This window comes from Geotrypetes seraphini, chromosome 8 (assembly GCF_902459505.1).
Source record: "Geotrypetes seraphini chromosome 8, aGeoSer1.1, whole genome shotgun sequence".
NCBI classification, from domain to species: Eukaryota; Metazoa; Chordata; class Amphibia; order Gymnophiona; family Dermophiidae; genus Geotrypetes; species Geotrypetes seraphini.
In genome coordinates, this window is record NC_047091.1 from 19,659,705 (window position 1) to 19,678,358 (window position 18,654).

At 44.0% G+C, this 18,654-nt stretch overlaps 1 protein-coding gene across 1 annotated transcript in view; it reads left to right on the forward strand.

Annotated features, from left to right (window-relative positions):
• The first annotated feature begins 4,335 nt into the window (after positions 1-4,335).
• Positions 4,336-18,654, forward strand: part of DLL3 (delta like canonical Notch ligand 3) — a 101,386-nt gene continuing 87,067 nt past the window's right edge. Inside the window, exon 1 of the mRNA XM_033953878.1 lies at positions 4,336-4,444. Within this exon, the coding sequence (XP_033809769.1) occupies positions 4,385-4,444 (60 nt within the window). The 5' untranslated portion in view covers positions 4,336-4,384. The remainder of the gene's footprint in view (positions 4,445-18,654) is intronic.

Sequence of the window (18,654 nt, forward strand, 5' to 3'; positions counted from 1 at the left end):
AACAATCAATAGTGGGTAGTCCTTTCTGAAGGTTTTTTTTTTTAAAAAACATTGTTGGTTTCCACACTTTTTTGTTTTATATTGGTGGTCATTCTCACCTACTTTAGTCGCTTTTTCTAGAGACTGTCACATTTCTTCTGCCAACCAGCCCTGGGAGCACACCTCAGCTCCTAGGTTGAACCAGCTGTCCGACTTACCACTCCCAATATCAACCAATTTATTGCTCTCGAGTGGCCTTACTTTACCCATCAATCCCCTGGTATTTTACATTACATTACATTACTGATTTCTATTCCGCCTCAACCTTGCAGTTCTGGGCGGATTACAAAAGAGACATCTGGACATTTCCAGGATGATTACAAAGAGACTTCTGGACTTTTCCAGAAGAGTTACAAGAAGCAGAACATTTCCAGAGGAGTTACAAGAAGAATGGTGTAGTCTAGTTTAGGGAATGTGATACGGCAAGGAGGATTGGTCTATTCCAGTGGATATACAATTCGGGATGCTGTACAGATAGGATATAGTGCAGTTTCAGTATACAGTGGTGCCTCACACAACGAACTTAATTGGTTCCAGGAGCAAGTTTGTTATGCGAAAAGTTCGTTATGTGAAACGCGTTTTCCCATAACAATACATGTTAAAAAAAATAATTCGTTCTGTAGCATAAAATATGCTAAGATGACATAAAAAAAGATAAATTTTTTGTTATTATTTTTATTTAGATACATCTAAAAACAGAATTGTTTTTTAAAACAACACACATTTTTTAAATTTAAAGACAGACTAAGTAGAGTCTAATTTTACAGTGAGAGAGGGCAGAGTCTCAGCGGCAAAAACTGGGACTTAACTGTTCATTTTTTTTTTCTTGGCTTATTTTTGGTTGGCCCGGTGGTTTTCATGTTCTGTGGTGTTAGTTTTTTCTCTTTTTCGGTGCAGTAACATGGCAGCAGAGGTGGTTAAAAGTTGTTTCCGGTGTGGGAAGCGGCAAACACCATCGGGGTTATGCGCTGCAGGGTATGTGGACGCTTCGGGGGAAGATGTAGTCATGGCGCCGGTTGAGTTGGCATTTTCCCGCCCGAATGATGTGCATTCAGTTTCGCTGGCTCTCTCAGTGGATGCAGCCGCATCGGCGGTGCAGGACCCACAGCTGCTTGATACCGTGCTTCTTTCCCTGCCGACATCACTTTCTCTTCTCGGCGGGGTGTCGGCTGTAGCGCCAGTGCGACTTCGTTGTGTGAAACGAAGTTCGTTGTGGGAAGCAAGACCTGAAGTTCGTTGTGCGCAGCGTTCGCTGTGCGAGGCGTCCGTTATGCGAGGCACCACTGTATATGCAGTTAGGGAAGCAGTTGACAAGCTTGGTCTTTGAGGGGAAGGGTAACTGGTGAAGAAGGGAGGATGGGGGGAGTCAGACTGAGGGGAATCCAGGTTGGAGTTATGACATCTGTATAAATTTTTTGAATAGATGGGTTTTGATTTCTTTGCGAAAAGATTTGAAATCGCTTGTTGTCATCAGCAGGTTGGAGATGGCGTGGTCCAATTTCGCTGCTTGCGTCGCTAGTAGACTGTCAAACATCTTCTTACGCTGGGTGCCTTTGAGTGGGGGGGTAGGTAAATGGAGTCTTAGATCTTCTTTGTCTAGCGGCAAAATTTTGGTTCAGGCGGTTGTTTAGGTAATTGGGGGCTGAGCCATTTATTGCTTTGAATAATAGACAGTATAATTTGGGTGTCAGGTCAAAAGCGCGCCGGCACAAAGGCTCGCGCAGACAATTGAGCGCAGAGCGGAGGCGCGTGCCACAGAAAATTACAGTTTTTACAGCTCCGACAGGGGGTATGTGTGTGGGGAAACCCCCCCCCCACTTTACTTAATAGAGATCGCGCCATGTTGTGGGGGATGTGGGGGGTTGTAACCCCCCACATTTTACTGAAAACTTCACTTTTTCCCTGTTTTTAGGGAAAAAGTTCAGTTTACAGTAAAATGTGGAGGGTTACAATCCCCCAAACCCCCCACAACGCTGGCGCGATCTCTATTAAGTAAACTGGGGGGGCTTCCCAACAAAAACCCCTGTCGGAGCCCCTAAAAACTGTAATTTTCTTTGGCGCGCGCCTCCGTCTTGCGCTCAGTTGTCGGTGCGCGCCTTTGTCTTTCGCGGGGTTGTCTATGAACCATAATTTGAATTGGATTTGCGCTTGTATTGGTAACCAGTGTGAGTCTAGGTAGGCAGTGGTGACGTGGTCAAATTTTCTTAGCGAGTAGATCAGTTTCTTACTGCCTGTTGCCTTATCCAGAAATGACAACCTCAAACCGCTGCTCTCTGCTGCCTCCTCAGCAGAATTCCGGAAATCTAATACTTGCTGAGAACCAGGGAAGGTAGGGGTTCAAATCCCATGGCGGATTCTTGTCATTTTAGACAAGTTCCACTCAGCCCTGGGTTGTCTCAGGTACAAATCTAGATTGTAAATCCTCCAACCCCCCCCCCCCTCCCAAATAAAAACCTTCCTTCCTTCCTGTCCAGAGCTGTCTAAAACAAATCACAGGACATAGGACATCCCAAGAAAAAGACAAATTAATAAACTGATGCCTGAATCCCATTCTAGCCTCAGAACTAGGGTCCATTTCATTGATGGCTCAAAGAACATTTCCATTCCTCCACTACAGCTTCGGCACCCTGCTCTTTGTGACCCTGGGCAAGTCACTTAATCCCCCCCCCCCATTGGATAGACTGTGAACCCACCAGGACAGACAGGGAAAATGCTTCAGTGCCTGAATACATTTGTGTAAACTGTTCTGAGCATGGAGAACGGTATAAAACATTGAACATTGTTCAGGCTTTACATTTTGGTTGTGTTGAGACAAGAATATGCATAAAATGTAAAAAAAAAAATGGATAATACATCGGGTCATGGTTTTTGGTTATGTCCCAAAATTCAGAAATTTTAGAATGCTGTTTGTGTTTTTCTTGGATCCATTATTTCTAGAATTGTGGTTCCTTCCCCCCAGATGCTATTACTTCTTCAATGGGACAGGATTTTTAAGAAAGGGGTTAGGGAATTATTTCGTAAATCCTTTATTATAGGTCAAAAATGTATTTTACAATATTGGTTGGAAGAAAGTCCACCCTCATTTTGGCATTGGAGGGCAGCATTTCATGCTCTTATGATTACGGAAGCCAGGGCGACCTCCCCATCTTATAAAAAACAGAGTCAATTTTGGATGACCTGGGAACCTTATTTACAGCAATTACCAGTCAGAGCACGCGGTTTTGTGGTGAACTTATTGCATTTGTAATTAGAAAGTGAAGCACTATTTATTAGTAATATTTGGAAATGGGATGGGTGGAGGGGGGGAGGGGGATAGGGAGGAGGGAGTGTTGGGAGGTACTTTATCGTGTTTGTATTGTGATGATAATTGATTTCTTTGAATTTATATATCTACAATGTATTAACTGAGTTGAGATGATATTCTTTGTAAGGTTTTTGTTATGTATATTTTATTTTTAAAACTCAATATAAATTATTGAACATTAAAACATTGAACATTGAATTAAAAAGTTTAAGACAGTAAGGGGGGAGGGGGGTGGGTATTTTTTAATTATAATGAAAATAAATTATTTTTCATAATTATATAAGGAGGTGGGATATTATTATATTTTATGAGATTAATTATAAGATGTCAAGTGTATTTGAAAGTTAAATGGATATATGTATTTATTGTACTTGATTTAAGATATGAAATGAATAAAGTATTAAAAAAACAACAACAACCCAAAACATTGAACGCATAAATAGATGTTATTTGAGTAACATGTTTAGAGGAGGGGGATTCTCGATTACTTTTTTTTTAAAAAACTATTTACAGCTGAAAATAGTATTTGGATTTCTCTCTCCAAATGGGAACGTGCATTTTTCAGATGAGGAATTGACCCAAGGGTCCCACTTGTCCCAGTCAAACCTTTTCGAAATGCTAGATTTAACTGTGAAGCCATGTGAAAATATCGTGACAGTATTCGATCCTCCTGTTTTGAAATGTTTGCCTTCAAGATCTGACTGCTACAGCTAGGGTTTGTTTTTTTTTTTTTGGGGGGGGGGATGTCCCCTTTCTGACCCCAGGGAATACGGTTTATACACATTTTCTGGAGTTGCCCGTTCCTCTGGGGAGAAAGTTGTCGCTTGCTGCCGGGGAGGGAGGGAGAGAAGGGAAGGGGAGGGGACATTCGCAGCTTTGGGGATGTGACCGTGCCTGGTATATAAAGGCTGAGCAGCTGTCCCGCTTAATTCCTATTCCAGAGTCCTGGGACGTGCCATAGCTCCCTGTCCAGCGCCCCCCTACCCACCTTTTGGACTAAAACGTGTCAGCTCCGGTGGGGGCCCCCCGGAAACCTGCAGCATGTCCCGGCAACTGTGCCTTGTCCTGCTCGGCTCCATCTCCCTGCTCTGCGTGCAACTGGTAAGTGGGAACAGAGTGGTGGTGGGGGGGGGGTGCGGCGGGGGGGTTACCTTCTTCTCAGAGGTGCCGGAATGGGAGATGCATTTGAGATGAACTATAAGAGAGAGGGAACCCTCCGTCCTCCCTCTCCCCTGGATTGTGAACTTTTCTCCAGGTTCCTTATACACAGGAACTTTCCATCCAATGACACTTTTTTACATGGCAGTGCTTTTGATACGCGGATACATCCTTTGATCCTGCATCTTTATCAGTTTATAACTAGCCCATCCCCCCACCTCCACACACACACACCTGTTATTGCACTGTCTGGTACTGGGGAAAAGTCTTAAAGGATGATCTAGGGGGGGGGTACAAAATCCATCTCAAATGACCCCCCTCCTTGGACAAAGAGAAGGCATCTGCTCAATATTTGGGGGTGCATAAGGTGGTGAAGGGTGAAAACTGAACGTCTTCCTACAATATGAACGGAATACAAACTTGGGGGTAAAGTGTATGAGTGTTGGGGGTCATGAGCCCCCCCCTCCCCGAAGCCTGCCTTATTATTTTATAGGAGGACCCGGGACTTGCCTTAGGATAGTGTAGTTACTTACCTGTAATGTAGGTTCTCTGTGGACAGCAGGATTAGTCAGCCACAAAAATTGTTTCATATCGTGTGTGGGTGGGGGGGGGGGGGGGTCACAGAAGCCCTGAGATGTAATGCCAGGAAAGTGGGCCAGAGTTTGAACGCAGCCGGCCCAGGGCTCTCGAACTTTGGTATACACGGGCCAAGTTAGCTCCAAGTGTGGCAGAATAGAACCAAAATATTTAAGTCTCACGCAGAAAGTGTGGAAGCATCTCTTCCAAGTATGTCTCTCAGCTTAAGACCTTTCTCCTGGGAATGGGAAAGCAGCAACTGGGATTTCCTGCTGCTCCATTTGTAGATTCCGTTCCCAATGTTGCAACATGTTTGGTGGGGTTTTTTTTTTTGTTTGTTTTGTTTTTTTAACATGGAATAGAAAGTCCAGGTATACTTCGGTATCTGTGAAGCAGTAATTTGAGGGTATTGCAAACTTATACATGTAGTTGATGGTATCCCTTTTAAGGAGAGGGAAGAACTCTGGCAAAGGGGAAACCTTGAAGAGAGATCTTACCTAGCTATTGTGGATGGGGCATAGAAAGACAGCCAGGAGGAAATACATAGAAATACCAGAGAGAGAAAGGAAAAATAAAGGGATGCTTTGTTTTATTGGGCTAACAATCTTTTGACAACCTGTGGAAGGCAGACACCTTCGTCGGGTCAGGTATGAGCAAAAGATGACCATATCAAAATATGTGAGACATGAAAAGTATTCCCATGAGAGTCTCGAGGGAAAGAGGGGGGTGGGTGGGGTGGGGGGTTGGAAGTCGTGAAGGATCACAATAAATTTGCTAGGTAGTGGAACCAAGTGTATCCTACTGTTTTTCAAGAGGGTTGTTTTATTGTTTGTTTTGTTTTTTAATCTATCAGCCTAAAAGAAGTCTGCGATCAAAAAACAGTATGAAATTATGTTTAGAAGGTATTATGTTAATCTCTCACATTACGATCGGTGCGACTATGTTATCTGCAGCGGGTGTAAAGTTGTGGAATTCCCTGCCAGGAATTTTGCATTTGTGTGCTACTATACTGAATTTTAAGAAAATGTTAAAAACCCAACTCTTTGAAGGCTTTTTTGAGTTGAAATTTTATATTCGAACTGGATTTGAAGATTTCTGATGTTTATCGACCATTTTTAAGTGGGGTTTTTTTTTTTTTTTTAACAACTGAACTATGTATGTTTGTTTAACATTTTATGCTTATTACTATGGAAACCGTACAGGTAATATACGGTATATAAATTTATAAATAAATAATATAGCACAGATGGGACTAGAATGAATAGAACAGATCTGGCAGCAGTGGTCGCGACAATATTTATACTCGGGAGTGAGGCTCTGGCATTGCCAACCACATTTCTACATTCCTATGTGTCCGCTCACAATACGCTGGGAGAGTCTGTCTCTGCTCCCTATACATTCGAGAGCAACAGTCTCTTCTGCGTACACCGGAGTCACAATCCCTGCTCTTTGTCAATTGAGAAGTGCACGGGAGAGTCTGTCTCTGCTCCCTATACATCGAGAGCAACAGTCTCTTCCGCGTACAACGGAGTCACAGTCCCTGCTCTTTGTCAATTGGGAAGTGCACGGGAGAGTCTGGCTCTGCTCCCTATACATCGAGAGCAACAGTCTCTTCCGCGTACAACGGAGTCACAGTCCCTGCTCTTTGTCAATTGGGAAGTGCAGTCTCTTGCTTCCCATAACCCAGGAGCCACAGTCTCAGGAACCGAGACCCTTCATACCCCAGGATCCCAGTCTGTGCTCCAGATGGGAGCCGCAGTCTCTTATCCCCCCCCCCCCATACACTAGATATTTAATTCCCCATGCATTCTAGTCACTGAAGCTGGTAGTCAGTAAATAGCAGTACCGAGGAAGAAGACATCACCCCCAGATCTATTTCGGCTCTATATGGTAAATCACGTAGTGACAGGCAATTGCTAAAGGCATCCTGAGGCTGGCAGCAGACACTTCTCAAATGCTGTGAAAGCAGGAGATTGCAGCAAGGGAGGGGGGGGACTCAATTCTGGATTGGAGACGCAAAGCTCCAGAAAGAGAAGAAAGGCCAAAGGAAGGACTGGCTCTTAGGAGCTGACAGGATGAGGAAGAGGAAGAGGAAACAACCGTTCAATAGGAGAGCTGACTGACCTCACAAAGCCGATCCGTGCCAGGGAAGAAAGCAGGACGGTGCCAGTTAGCTAAATGCTCTGCCTAGGTAGTAGCAACGCAAAATTCAGGCTGGCATCAAATCCCAAGACTTTACACACCTGGCCCAGAAAGTTCAGCACCCCCTACAGGCGGTTTGGAATTTTCTTCGTCTTCAAGATAAATGCAGATAAAAACTGAGACCTTTGCAACCCTAAAATTCAGCCCAGAATGAATCTGGGCAAAATGCCCATCTCAAGAAATTAAAATATCTGGGAATGTGTGTATCAAATAAGTTAATAGTTATATGACTAGATTAGGAAAACAATTCTCCAGCACCTCTCCCCCCCCTCCCCAGATATTAAAGGGCTCCTTTGATAAAAGTTTTTTTTTAACATTTTGTAAGAGTTTACCGGTCAATATGTAAAGGGCATTTCTGTGAACAAGTTGCATGCAAGTTTGGCTGGATCAGGGCAGGATTAATTTGTCGAGGGCCCCTAGGCACACAAGTACACTAGGTCCCCTACCCCGCCCCACCCCACCATACGCCCAGGCGGAAACAGGAAGCTGCGTCAGAGGGAAGCTTTGGGCAAGCAGCACCACTTGCACAATTACAGTTCCTGTTGCCTTTCTTACCCGCGTTGCTTGCTTGTCTTACTTTCTGTCGATGGGGGGGGCCGCGTTGCCGATCAGGGGGGGCCCGCATTGCCGATTGATGCTGGAGGGGCCCATCGCTGTTTGGAAAAAACAATGTTGATGCCCTCCTTCATCGGGCCCCCCTGACCATTTCGGGCCCTAGGCATGTGCCTACTTGGCCTATTGGTTAATCCTGCCCTGGGCTGGATGCTCCATCTGGCTTGGTTTTTGATAATTCCAGGTCCAATGCATAAGTTAGACATATAGGCACTCAGTATTGGCTCATATGTGTGTGGAGTATGCACACAGTGGGCATCACCCTACAAGGTTCAAATCAGAATTGGTACATCCAGGTTGGAAAATGAGTAAGAGTCCTCCACCTACAGTCCTACCAGTGGGTGGTGCTGTTTCACTATCACATTTTCAATAGTGAGGGAGGGTAAGCTACTCCTGACTCCAGGTAACCTGCCTGTCTCTAGCAATTGAGAACACAATAGTGAAGCACTGCCTCCCACTGGCAGCAATGCAGTTGGAGGACTCCCGCTCAGCTTAGAGACAACACAATGCTTCAAACTGGCCTTCCCTTCTCCCCAACAAGTTCAATGGAAAAAAGCTGAGCCTAACCTTTGAATTCCAGGGATCCAAAGTCTGGAATAGCCTACCTTTAAGTTTGCATCGATTCCCTTCTCTTTGTAATTCACTAGCACGTACCCATTTCTGATCCGAGAAGTCTTACTGTAACTCAAACCGACTGTCCTGTAATTATATCGTAAACCGTAATGAATCCTAGTAGAAAATTGCAGGATATAAGAAACTGCATAGTATGGTATGGATGTGTGCAATTCAGGTACTATTTTATAAAAGGAACTGCCAGCATAGAGTCTTTTATAAAATACATGCAGGAATAGACATATATGGGTTGGCTAGTGCTATAGCAAATACACATTTGGCAATTGTCAAGATCTATGGGCCAATAGTGGGGGCACTAATATTAAAATGCCATGTAAACTAGTAGAGCGATCGATGCTCTAACAGTTGTTAAGCTCACAGGTACGGGGGGGAGGGAGGGGGGGGAAGGAAACTGGGACAATAAGGCAAGCTGCAGCTACCAGCAGAGGAAGAGAGGCTACCCAGGCTTAAAGAGAGAAATGGTGACACCCCCCCCCCACACACACACACACACACATTCATCAACATTCATACTGATAATGGTAAGTTTCTAACTGTACAATGGAGAAGTTGTGAGGATAAGATGTTCATAATTCAGCCCCGGGTGTAAAGTTCAAAGTTCACTTTTTTAGTAGAAGCACTCAAAGACTTTGAGTCTTCGCAGTGCTTCTACCAATAAAGTGAACTTTGAACTTTACACCCGGGGCTGAATTATGGACATCTTATCCTCGTGACTTCTCCAGTTGTGCTGTACGTCCCTCGGCGTTGAGGCCTTTCTGGGTTTTCTCTTCAGTGTTCTCAAGGTTCCAACCGTATCACACAGCAGTGATTCCAAATCATCTCCCAACACTCACTCGATACAAAACGAAAGACAATTTTCTGATGTCAAAACTTCTCTTTGGATCCCAGACAAACTTGGAGAAAGTGAAAGGATCTCAAACAATATGATAACACCTAATTGCAGGGAAAACAGTTCAGTAGCAATAAGTAGGCATTTTAAATGTGATGGAACTATTTTGTGATAAGGTAATATTGGGCCTCAGTTGAAGAGAGGGGTTCAATGTGTGCACAAGATATGAGATACTATTCTGGAAACGGAGTTGTAGTAACAGAGAGACTTGGACCAAAAGGTAGAGCTCAGAAAAGCTTTGATAACAAGCAAAAAAAAGAACCCAAGAGATGAAAATAAAAGGACGGCCAAGTAATGTCAGAACATAAAGATTTTCCAATATATTAAGGGCTCCTTTTACTAAGGTGCTCCAGGGCTTTAACGCGTGAAAAAGCGTATGCTACATTGCTAGACCTTAATGCCAGCATTGAGCTGGTGTTAGTTCTAGAAGCGTAGCACGCGGTAATTTCTTGCGTGCGCTAAAAACGCCAGCGCACCTTAGCAAAAGGAGCCCTAAATTTAAGGGGTCAGAAAGGAAGGGGGGGTCACCCCACTGGACGACCAACAGGTTACAGCAGTGAATTCTGCTCCCAATCTTTGGGAATCACCGATGGGGCAAGTTTACAGGATGTCCTCATTGAATACGCATTGCATACAGTGGAGGTAGTAGGCATGTGCATTTCTCTCATGCATATTCATTAATTAAATATTACTCAAAAAAAAGCTATTAATATTCTCAATTCAAATAGTTAATCGTTTATTATAATCTTCATAAAATTATTTTATTAAATACTAACATGTACAAATCACTTCAACTACATGTAATAGATCACCAACACAGAGCCATCCCAGTTCATTCACCCAATAAAATGTATTATTAAAACTTCCATGAAATGTTCACCCATACAAACGGGTGTAGCAGCAACCATCAAAAGATGTTCTTGAGTTTGCAGTTCTTTATCAGGTATATCCAAAAGTCACTTCATTTCATATATCCAATTGATATCATAGCAGATGGTGTCCAATTCATTCAAGAAATCAAGCTCGACACGATTCCGTGTTTCGCCACTAGGCGTCTTCAGGAGCTAGATCTGATAACGGCTCTGTTTCATTCAACACACTTATTATTCATTATATTTGAACTTATGCAGCAGCATACATGGTCAGAGCTATTGAAAAGTTTTGATAAGTCCTGGTGAAGTTTATTTATTGATGCATATTCATTAGGGATACCCTGAAAACCTTATCTGCTGCTTGTGTCGAGCACAGGGAGTGAATACCAAGGCATTAAAGAGATTTCTAAAGATGACAAGGCTGTTGTGGGTAAGATGAATGATTTCTTTGTGCTAGTCTTCGCTATGGAGGATATCTGGGTGATTCCTAAACCACAGACTTCCCTTAAGGGTGTGCCTCTGTGGTGCTAAAGGACATTTCTGTGGAACAGAGGAAGTGCTACAAGTGTAGATAAGTTTCAAAATAACAAATGTCCTGGAATGAATATTACGCACTCCAGAGTGCCGAAAGAACTGAAAGTAGTGTAAATATATTTACACCGATCTCCAATGGTCAATAACGATAATTACTGAACTAGAGGATGGAAGGTGGCCAAGGTGATTCTATTTCTTAAGAAGGGCTCATGGGAGGAGTTGGAAAATTATAGACGTGTTAGCCTGACATCAACATTGATCAAGATGGTAAAGACATGTAATCAAGAATATAACCAATAAACATATAAGGGTCTTTTTACTAAGGTGCACTAACAGGTGTAGGGGGAATTCATCAACAGTCGCTAACCGCATTAGCGCATTCAAATTATTAGCATGTGCTAAATGCTAAAGACAACCATTATATTCCTATGGGCTTCTTTAGCATTTTACAGGCCTCCACTTGGGGGCCAAAACATGGACTGTGTCGGGTCATTGGCTGGATCCTTTCAATATAAGGACATTACGTCCATAAGACATTTTATACATGTTCTCTTATTTATGTGCGCTAGTATTTATTTTGTGGACCAGGAATACTTGTGCAGACCTCTTGGCATAGTCTTTCCAACCTTGGGATGACTTCTTTAACGTTTAGCATGCACTAATCAGCGCGCTCTAATGCGTTAGCGCCCGTTGATGAATTCCCCCCTTATTGTGCCGATGATTAGCGCATGCTAAATGCCGCACATCTCATTGCATACCTGTGGACTGCACAGCACTTAAGGCCTGATTCTGGAAACAGCGCCTGCTGCGGTAGGCGCGGTGTCAATCACCGGTAGGCGCCATGTCCAGAATCATATCTATTTTTTTGGGCAAATGCCTTAAATGTAGACCAGCGTTTTGCAGGCCTACATTTAAGGTGTGCGACTCACGCCTACAGAAGTGCCTAGGTATGCCTATGGATGCCTAAGGCCACCTCCGGTGTGAACCACACCTACGTCGGCCTTAGGCATCCATAGGTGTGCCCAGAAGCCTCTGTACGCACGTGATTGACACCTACATTGACTGCACCAATTTTTATTTTTTTTTAAAAAAGGTTCCTGATTGGTCCATTAAACAGTGGTAGGAAGCCCTCCACGGCCTACAATCAGGACACAGTTTTGAGAATCAGGCCCTTAACGCACACTAAATCCGTTAACGCACCTTGCTAAAAGACCCACATAGAAAGAAATAGTAGAATTAAGCCCAGCCAGCCTAGATTTTGGGAAGCAAGTCATGTTTCCTAGAATTTTTTGAAACCGTAACTTAGCACACAGTGAACACAGCGTATTTGAAGTCTAAAAGGCATTTGACAAAATATTGTTCAAGAATTAATAATAAATGTGATTTTTGAAACCGTTAGATGTCCCCCCCCCTCCTCCAATTTTTATTTTTTTATTTTTTTTAAATAACCTATTTAGACATCTAGGCCGCCAGGCTGTCCAACCCCGAGGGCACCTAATTTTATACCCCATATTTGACCAAAGGGTTTTGGTGAGAAAAACGTCCAACTGCCCATTTATGCTGTTTTTTTGGACATCTTAATGCAGGGATCTCAAAGTCCCTCCTTGAGGGCCGCAATCCAGTCGGGTTTTCAGGATTTCCCCAATGAATATGCATTGAAGCAGTGCATTCACATAGATCTCATGCATATTCATTGGGGAAATCCTGAAAACCCGACTGGATTGCGGCCCTCAAGGAGGGACTTTGAGACCCCTGTCTTAATGTGTTGAAAATGCCCCTATATGTCTCTATAGCTCTGTTGTGTAGGGTACGCCATGTAGCACTGGTTACCTCATCTCAAAAAAGGATGTGGCAAAATTTGTGAAGGGCAAATCAGAATGGTAAGAAAAGTGAAGCAAGACAAGAGAAGATAGATGGCTGAAAGAGTATGGGTGATAAAGAACGCATTGTTTGCCTTGGTCATAATTTGTAGGACCAAGGGACAACTAATGAAACAGTATGTTGGCAGTTTTAAGATGAACAAAAGCAAATATTTCTGTTCTTAAACTGTGGAATCCCGATAAGAATTTTCTTTTCTTTGAGCCTAAACAACTTTTAAGAATTTATTGGATCAAAAGAAAGGCTGGTAACCATGTCTAGTGATGTATGACCTTCCATCCGGCTGTAGTGCGGGAATCTAATGCCGTGACCTTAAGTTAATTTTCGTTATTTCTGATTGGAAGTTTATTTCTTTTCCTGATCCTAATTTTTGTGGACTAAATAAGTTAGTTAATTATTTCCTTTATATGTTATTTTACATAGTAACATAGTAGATGACGGCAGATAAAGACCCGGATGGTCCATCCAGTCTGCCCAACCTGATTCAATTTAAATTATTTTTTAATTATTGTAAGTAATTTCTAGATTATTTTTAAATTTTTTTTTTTTTTAAATTATTGTAAGTAATTTCTAGATCTGTGCCAAGTAGCAAAAAGCAATGCTTGTATGTAAAATTGAAAAATCTTATAAATAAATTAAAAAAAAACAAAAAACTGTGGAATCTATAATGTATTGGTGACAAGACGCTTAACTGGGTTTTAAAAGGGGTCTGGGTGAATTCCTAGAAGGCAATGACAAAAACCTATAATTAATCACTTAGGCCCACTTTTATCAAGCCGCGGTAGAGTGTTTTAGCGCTGCCCAGTGAAATAACTGCTACGATGGCTCGTTCAATTCCTATGAGCGTCGGAGCATTTACCTCGATGCCCAGCGCTAATGCGCTCTACCGCAGCTTGATATAAGAGGGCCTAAATTGGTCAAATTACCCATCTTCAAATTCATAACACATACTGCTGACATGTGAAGAAACTTTTGTGGGCCTCTTGGCGGTGGCAGTATTAAGTACGGTAAGCCTCTGGCTTGGCGGAAATACTGGACACCAGCAACTGGTCCAACAGTAGAACATTAATCGTTCAGTCATTAGACAAACATCTACTGTAGAAGCCTGAGAGCAAAAAGACACAATCCTTCCAATTCCAAGAGTAACCGTACTGCAAGACTTCCCCATTTTTTTTTTTACCAATGTCTGTGAGGCAAAATGGAATCCTTGTGTAAAATTGTCAAATGATTATAAGCGATCGTTCATAACTTCGAATAAGGAAATGCTCTGCTAACAGTGATTGATTAATGTTGATAATAACATTCCCCCCACCCCCTCAAATAAACACGAGAGAGGGGTGGAACCAGTAAGAAGTGGGGGGCTGCCCGGCTAAGAGCTACACCTTTCTCCCCGCCCCCATTGACTCAGATTCAAAAGATCCACACAGCCGAGGGCCACCAGGAGCCTCTTCCACTACAGATAAGTGACGACCATAATGTTTTTATAGAAGTCTGATATTATATGCACAAAATGACTGTGTCTTATGATGTTAATTTAACACCTAAGGTAAGGTTCTAAACGGGTATGTGTTATATTTGCTTATCGAAAATGAAAAAGCCACAGGAAGATGCATCTGATAATACATTTTATTTTTATTTTTAGCATATAGAAATAAGGTTTAGGAATAGTACTCATTGTCTTAGTAAAATGTTATTCGTTTTTATGTCACCCTAATTTGCAACATTTTTTTGTAAATCGCACCGAAGTAAGATTTTGCGATCAAATCAAAATTTTATTGAAACTTGAAACTTGGAAATATCAGAAATTTTCATGCTGCCATTAAGAGATGTGACAGGCATCTAGAGGGCAGGTCATTCAAGTGCCTAAAATTTGGCATCTAGCACCTTGCCAGCACAGAGCAACTTCCACCCTAGCCAGAGCAGCTACTGGGTCAGAATACATGGTCAAAGAGCTGAAGCCAGGAGCCTACTGCCATGACCGAGGGAAATAGGACCAGGGAAACACCACTGTGCTTGAGAAACCACTGCTGCAGGCTAGAGGGATGGAAGGAGTGAGAATGGATGGACTACGGGGTGGAATGGAACCAGGGAGAAATGGGAGCTAGGGCATGGGGGAAGAGAAGGGTAAAGGAAGTCAAAGCAAAGGCGATAATAATGATGCAAAAATACGAGGGGCTGCTGAAAAGTTCTCAGCCCAGCCATGAAGAAAATGATGTGGAGCCATGAAACGTACAAGTTATTCCACACTTTTCTTTGATACTTTTCATTTCATTGAAGCGAAAAGTGTCAAGAAAAGTGTGGAATAACGTGAACGTTTCATGACTCCACATCATTCTCTTCTTGGCTGGGCTGAGAACTTTTCAGTGATCCTTCATATTGTGATGTCATAATGCCTCATTCCGCCAATGCCTAAGAGCCAACTTCATTGATGATGTCACAATGGCTCGGTTTCCCTGTCCTTGTGCCCATTTACTAGATGCATTTGCCTCACTGAAACGAAAAGTGTGAAGAAAAGTGTGGAATATCTCGTAAGCTTCATGGCTCCACATCATTGTCTTCTTGGTTGGGTTGAGAACTTTTCAGTGGCCCCTTGTAAAAATATAAAAAGAAAACTATATTTTTCCCTGACTCCAAAAACAGAAAACACAGACAAATGTGGAGGGTCCTGAGAACAAGCAGAGAAATTGTAGATTCTCAGCTTCAGCCGGACCATGCGGAAAGAAAGCCAGAAGACTAGTTCCCCAATTCTATACATGGTATCCAAATTTGGGCACGCTGCTGAGATGTGCACACAAATGAATTGGTTAATGATCTCTTAACCATCAATAAAATGCCAAGTACCGATTCTTGATGTTAATCGGCACTCATTCAAATTTGCACATGCATCTGAGTCCTCGCTATTCTATAAGGCAGGGCCACCTAGTGGGGTTTTGGTGTGCTCATCACTGCGACCCTCCTATGCCCCTCTCAGACCCATGCCCCCCTTGAAATTGCACACTCTGGAATTTGAGCATGCAACTTATAGAATAGTGACTAGGGGCAGTTCACATGTGACTGCTTTTAATAGGGGTCAATAGCACCAATTAAGGCCAATAACAGCAAAAAACAATTTTAAACCCAGTTAACAGCTGATTATTGAATGAAGTTAAGCTCATAAAGTGTAGTTACTTACCTGTAACGTAGGTTCTCCGTGGACAGCAGGATAGTCAGCCACATATGGGTGTTGTCCCAACACCTCCCAATTTGCGGATAAGCTCTCCAATAGCTCAGAGAGATTTTTTTTTTTTTTTTTTTTCTCTGAGCATGTGCAGTGACCGGGCCCCACTGGGCATGCCCGAGCCCTACCCATTTCCCCCTGCTTCCCCCTAATCCCCAGGATGTTCCTAGCTGTGGCCGGGTCAGCCGTATGGGGAGGCGGGTGGGTTGTGTGGCTGACTATCCTGCTGTCCACGGAGAACCTACGTTACAGGTAAGTAACTACACTTTCTCCTAGGACAAGCAGGATGAGTCAGCCACATATGGGTGACTCCCTAGCCGAGGGATGTTACAGACTGGACCTGCGCCTTAGCGCTTTGTGCATCCCTCGCCTGGCTGTGGAGGCCGAGCCGGGCAGGGTAATCAGGCAAAGCAGGTAAAGTTGTGGAAACAAGGTTTTAGATAAAGTGCTGTGTTAACTGAACAATAATACTCACAGAACAATGAACTGGTCAATGACAATCAATGAACAGTGAGAAACCAACTGGTCAACAGTGACCATTCGTACTTGCATGTGAGAATTCATACTTGCCTATTCCACATTCAGTCTAGACAGGAGTGCTGGAAGACCTACTTAACTCACAGAACAGCGAAACTGGTCAATGACAATCAATGAACAGTGAGAAAACCAACTGGTCAACAGTGACAATTCTTAACTGGTCAACAGTGACAATTCGTACTTGCATATGAGAATTCATACTTGCCTATTCCACATTCAGACTAGACAGGAGTGCTGGAAGACCTACTTAACTCACAGAACGGCAAAAACTGGTCAATGACAATCAATGAACAGTGAGAAAACCAACTGGTCAACGGTGACAATTCATAACTGGTCAATAGTGACAATTCGTACTTGCATAAGAGAATTCATACTTGCCTATTCCACATTCAGACTAGACAGGATTGCTGGAAGACCTACTTAACTCACAGAACAGTGAAATTGGTCAATGACAATCAATGAACAGTGAGAAACCAACTGGTCAACAGTGACAAATCATACTTGCATGTGAGAATTCATACTTGCCTATTCCACATTCAGTCTAGGAAGGAGTGCTGGAAGACCTATTTAATCAATATCTATAACACCCTACTTGAACAGTGTTTGTCGATATTTATAACACCCTACTTGATCAGTGTTTGTCAAGGCTGTGCTAGTGGTTGCTGTCCCTCCCGGGAGGGAACCTGTGCTTGGTGAAGGTGTGCATGGAGGACCAAGTGGCTGCATCGCAGATGTCCCCTATTGGTGTGTGGTGCAGATGTGCCGTTGTGTTGGCTATGGTTCTGTGCTGGTGGGCGTTGGCTCCCACCTGCGGTTGATGCTGCGCTTTTCTATGGGTGAAGGGGATGCACTCTTATATCCAGCGCGTGCGCCTGCGTTTGGTGGCCGGAAGTCCTGGTCTGTTTTGGTCGTAGGAAATGAACAATTGAGGCTTGTCTAATCTGCTGCATAGTCAGGGCCCGCACACAGTTCAGGAGGTGTTGCTGAGGTGGCGGTGTGCCTCCCTGTGGGGAGATGTAGAGTCCCGGGAGGCAAGCTGAAGCCGCCTTCGGCAAGAATCGGGGGTGGGTTCTGGGTACCACCCTGTTCTCATGAGGGAGTGTGTCGGTAGACACGATGGTCAGGGTTTTCCCAGCCAGGAATACGGGATCTGCCTCCCCCAAAGGTTTGAAGGGGTCGAGGTGAGATGATGCGGCACCAAGTTGAGGTCCCATCTTGGTGGTGGTCTGACCGGTGGGTGCAGATTGGACAGTCCCTTCATGAAATTTTGTGATTACTGGATGCCTCGACACTTGTTTGCTGTCTAGGCCAGCGTGGTATGCCGTGATTGCACTTAGGTGGACCTTGATAGAAGTGGGTTTTAGGTCCCCCTGAGATAAGCTCAGTATGTACTGCAGGTTGTCCGGTATGGGGCAGTTGTAGGGGTCTCGCTGCGTGTCTGTGCACTGGTAGCGGAACCATCTCCCTTTCAACCCATAGCGTTTTCTGGTTGAAGGTCTTCTGGCAGCCATAAGAGTGTGCTCCACGTCTTGTGGTAGTTTCATCCTCTCATCATCCATGCGGTCAGGGCTAAGGAACGCAGGTCGTGGTGGAGGGGGTAAAGAGAACTGCACTGATCTGGAGCGGGGAGAGGTGGGTGAACCGCTATCCCTTGCCGGAACGGGAACCCTGGTTGCAGGAGTCCGATCAGGGCAATCATGATCACCGTTGCTCTGTCCTGAAGAATCTTCTGCAGGACTTAGGGTGTTCCAACTCACAGACAGACCGTCGGGGCTGAGATGGCGATGGGTTGATCTCTTTGCGCAGAAGGTCGAGTATTTTGAGTTCGGTTCGGTTGCAAACAGGTCGATGCTCGGTGTGCCCCAGGTGCTGAAGATCTTCTTCATCGCCGCTGGGTTGAGACACCACTCATCGGGATCCAGCTGGTGGCTGAGTCTTTCTGCCAGGTCGTTCTGCTCCCACAGGAGGTAAGTTGCTTGGATGGTGCATTGAATGGAGTTGGAGAACTCCCACATGTGGCAAGCTTCCTTGCATAGCGAGGTCGACCCTGTCCCTCCCTGTTTGCTGATATAGTGTGAGGCCACCTGGTTTTCTGTTTGGGTGAGGACTGCCCTGCCTGTTTGAAGGTTTCGAGGGCATTCCCTAAGGCCCTGAGCTCCAGTGGGTGGGTGGTCAGAGGTTGGGTACACTGGTCCCAGTGACG